Below are 2,971 nucleotides of genomic sequence, written 5' to 3' on the forward strand. Positions count from 1 at the left end.
TAAATAAAAGAGAAGTAAAGTGTATGATGAAAAGTGTATGATGAAATGTGTACGATGAAAAGTGTATGATGAAAAGTGAGTGATGAAAAGTGTATCATGTTTGTTTGCGAGAAAGAGAGATTGAAGCTAGGCCGATAGATACAGTTTGAGTGAGACAAAAGTAAGACCAGCAATCCTGACATGGAGAGTGCAAGATTGTTCCAGGCACCACTTTAACACTCCTAAGTCTGAACGGTAGTACTACCCTGGGCAGTTGCCGTCTACAACCTACTACTAACATATACGTGTGTATATATACACACACAAAACAATTCACCAATCTCTATATCATGGCAAACTATATAAATATGGCAGCAAATTATTTGGGATTATAAATTATTCTGCTCTCACGCATTAAAAATGAAAGATGTCGCTTTGCTTTTATACTTTATAAGTTGGGGCATTAAAATTGTTATCAGAACGAAACAAATAAATGTCTGCAAGCATAGGCATATTGTTCATTAATTTGTCAATGTTTAAGTATATCGTAATTATTACTTGCATATTGAAAATACAAACTAATAACAAAAAACGGTGTTTCTTGGACTATTGTGTGTGGTATGAGGATTTTTTGAATCCCGACATTTGATGACACATCTAATTGAGCAACAGTTTCCGTTTTACACATTTCGAGTCACCCGGCCTGTCGGTTGAGAAATCCCGGTGGTTATTCTTGCACTTTGGACCAATTAATTGTACACCATCATAAACAATAGATAATGATATAGAAATGATCCTTGCTGTTTGAAAATTGATGCCGCATCACTTTAAGTTGGTATTGTCACCTAATGTTTCAGAAACCTAAATAATTCACGCATTTCTTTCGAACAGGTGTTGGGTGTGAATGCAAAGAGTGAAAGATACCTGTGTGTGTGCGCATGTGCGCTTTTAAGTGTGAGCTCTTGGTGTAGGTTTTTCCACACCCCAGGTAGTCGCATGTGTGACACGCCATACGTCGCTTTCCCGTGGAGCGCCGCCCGCGCTTCTGCCGCATCTCTTCGCTGGGAAGAAGCGGCGACGATGGCGGCGTGGGCATCGCCTGGCCACTCTGATTGAATTTTTTTCCAGGATAGGCTGCGTGAAGTGAGGCTCCGGGATACGGCGGTGGGAAAAGAGGAAACCCAGGTGTGACGAGGTAGCGCGCAGGCTCCGCGGAGCATCCGCGACGCACGGAGCCCGAGCTTGAACCTGCAAAGCGATGGGAAGCATGATGTCCCGGAAGCTCTTGACAGCAACTCGGAGTCGCGAGGGATGGGTTAAGATAGGTCTCATGCTGAAGGTTGTCGTACTGGAAGGCCTGGCAATGCTCCTGAAGCTTCTCTGTAGCGCTTTGCGCGCATATGGGCTCGATTCGCTCCTGCTTGATGTGAGGAATCCCCAGCGGGAGAGGCTGTGGCACAGGAGGAGGAATCGCCTCCCAAGTTGCATCCAGTAAATGAGCCTTGCACTGCGCCTCGAACGTTATGGCGAAGTTTGCCGCGAAATCTCCAGGAGCGCACGGAAAGCCTTGCTGCCGATGCTGCCGATGCTGCTGCTGCTGCTGATGATGATGCTGCTGGGAAGGGATCGTCAGGTCTGGAGTCAAAAGTTCGGCAACCAGACTGTTTCCACTAGGTAAGGAGGAGAATACATCGGAGAGCGCACACGTTCCGAAGGTCTCGCCAGCGGCGGTGCTGTAGCTTATGGCGGCCGCACAGCTCTCGGGTGTGTCCGGCAGTGGGTACACGGCACCCATGGCACCCTCGTCGAACGGAGAGATCAGTGTATTCGCCAGGATAAAGTCCACGATCTCTTCGTCTTCCCTGCGCTGAAGTGGACTCTGCGACTCGTCCCAGTGCTGAGAAAGGGGAGGTGTAAGCGGGACAAGTTAGCACACATAGTTTAGCTAACGTGACAATTGCAACAAATGTGCCCTTTTCAAACCCGTTTTTCAGCATGACTTGTGCAGGAAGCCTAAAGGCAAAAATGTCCTACCTTCTCCAGCTCAGTGTACTTTTCGACCAGGTCTGTCGGAGAGGAAAAGGTGGAGAAGGAAGGTAAAACGGCGTCTGCAAGGGCCATATCAAATGTTCGTAGCAATGGCTAGAAATTGAGGCGACTACTCGGGAGACTCTCCCTCCCCCCTCGGTAGCTCGACCTTCACCAGCCCTGCTTGTAGTCCCCTTTGCTAACTTATCGCTACATACTCCTCGGGTTACCTGCACCCAGTTATAAACGAGACCGGCCTCGGACGGGGCGGTTCTCGCATCCAAATGAGGCATGCAGGTGTTTGACCGAGACTCCGCCCCACTAGGTGGAGCCTGACGTAAGGATACCCTCGTCTCCATAGCACGAACAACAAACAAGGAGCAGTGCGTGTCAGACTCACGCAAGTCGCGATGTTTAAAAAAGAGCTGCCAAGGGAGGACCCGGCACTCCTCTCAATCTCCTTTTCATCTTCCGTGTTTTCTGACATCACTTCACGAATGCTTTGATTACAATCAGCAGGGGTGGCAAGAATACATCATAAAAGACCCGACGGGTTTCCGATCCGCCACGGGATGTCTGAAAAGTGAATCCAAAGTGCTCAGGTCGGGTGGGGCTCTGACTAAGGCTGACATCTTCCGGAGATTGTCAGGTCAGGTGAAAGTACGCACATTTTGGGTCCCTTTTACATCTACCTGTGCAATGAAACTATGCTGTCGCGCTCTTTAAACGGGGTTCTCCTTTACCTGTGAAATGGCCGTGAGCATATCTGACGTTCCGTTGGTATACGCAATTCTGGCAGGTGCACCATTCAAACACACCGTCAGTAATTCCCACCAAACATTCACTGGACACCACCAAACGAGGAGACGAATACAATCTTGTGTATAAACAGTGTGTACTATTGCTGGGGGCCAGGTATATTTAATTTATTTTTTAAATCAAGATTGTTTTTTTTAATCGAGTG

At 47.8% G+C, this 2,971-nt stretch overlaps 1 protein-coding gene across 1 annotated transcript in view; it reads right to left on the bottom strand.

Moving 5' to 3' along the window:
* LOC137427754 (Krueppel-like factor 4) overlaps positions 1-2,705 on the bottom strand; it is a 7,729-nt gene extending 5,024 nt beyond the window's left edge. The window contains exons 1-2 of the mRNA XM_068117470.2: positions 2,014-2,705; positions 904-1,876 (exon numbers count right to left, since the gene is read on the bottom strand). Coding sequence (XP_067973571.2) covers positions 904-1,876; positions 2,014-2,100 — 1,060 coding nt within the window. The 5' untranslated portion in view covers positions 2,101-2,705. The remainder of the gene's footprint in view (positions 1-903; positions 1,877-2,013) is intronic.
* Between the last annotated feature and the right edge of the window lie 266 nt (positions 2,706-2,971).

This window comes from Myxine glutinosa, chromosome 1, assembly GCF_964187855.1.
Source record: "Myxine glutinosa chromosome 1, kmMyxGlut1.1, whole genome shotgun sequence".
In the NCBI taxonomy this organism is placed as follows: Eukaryota; Metazoa; Chordata; class Myxini; order Myxiniformes; family Myxinidae; genus Myxine; species Myxine glutinosa.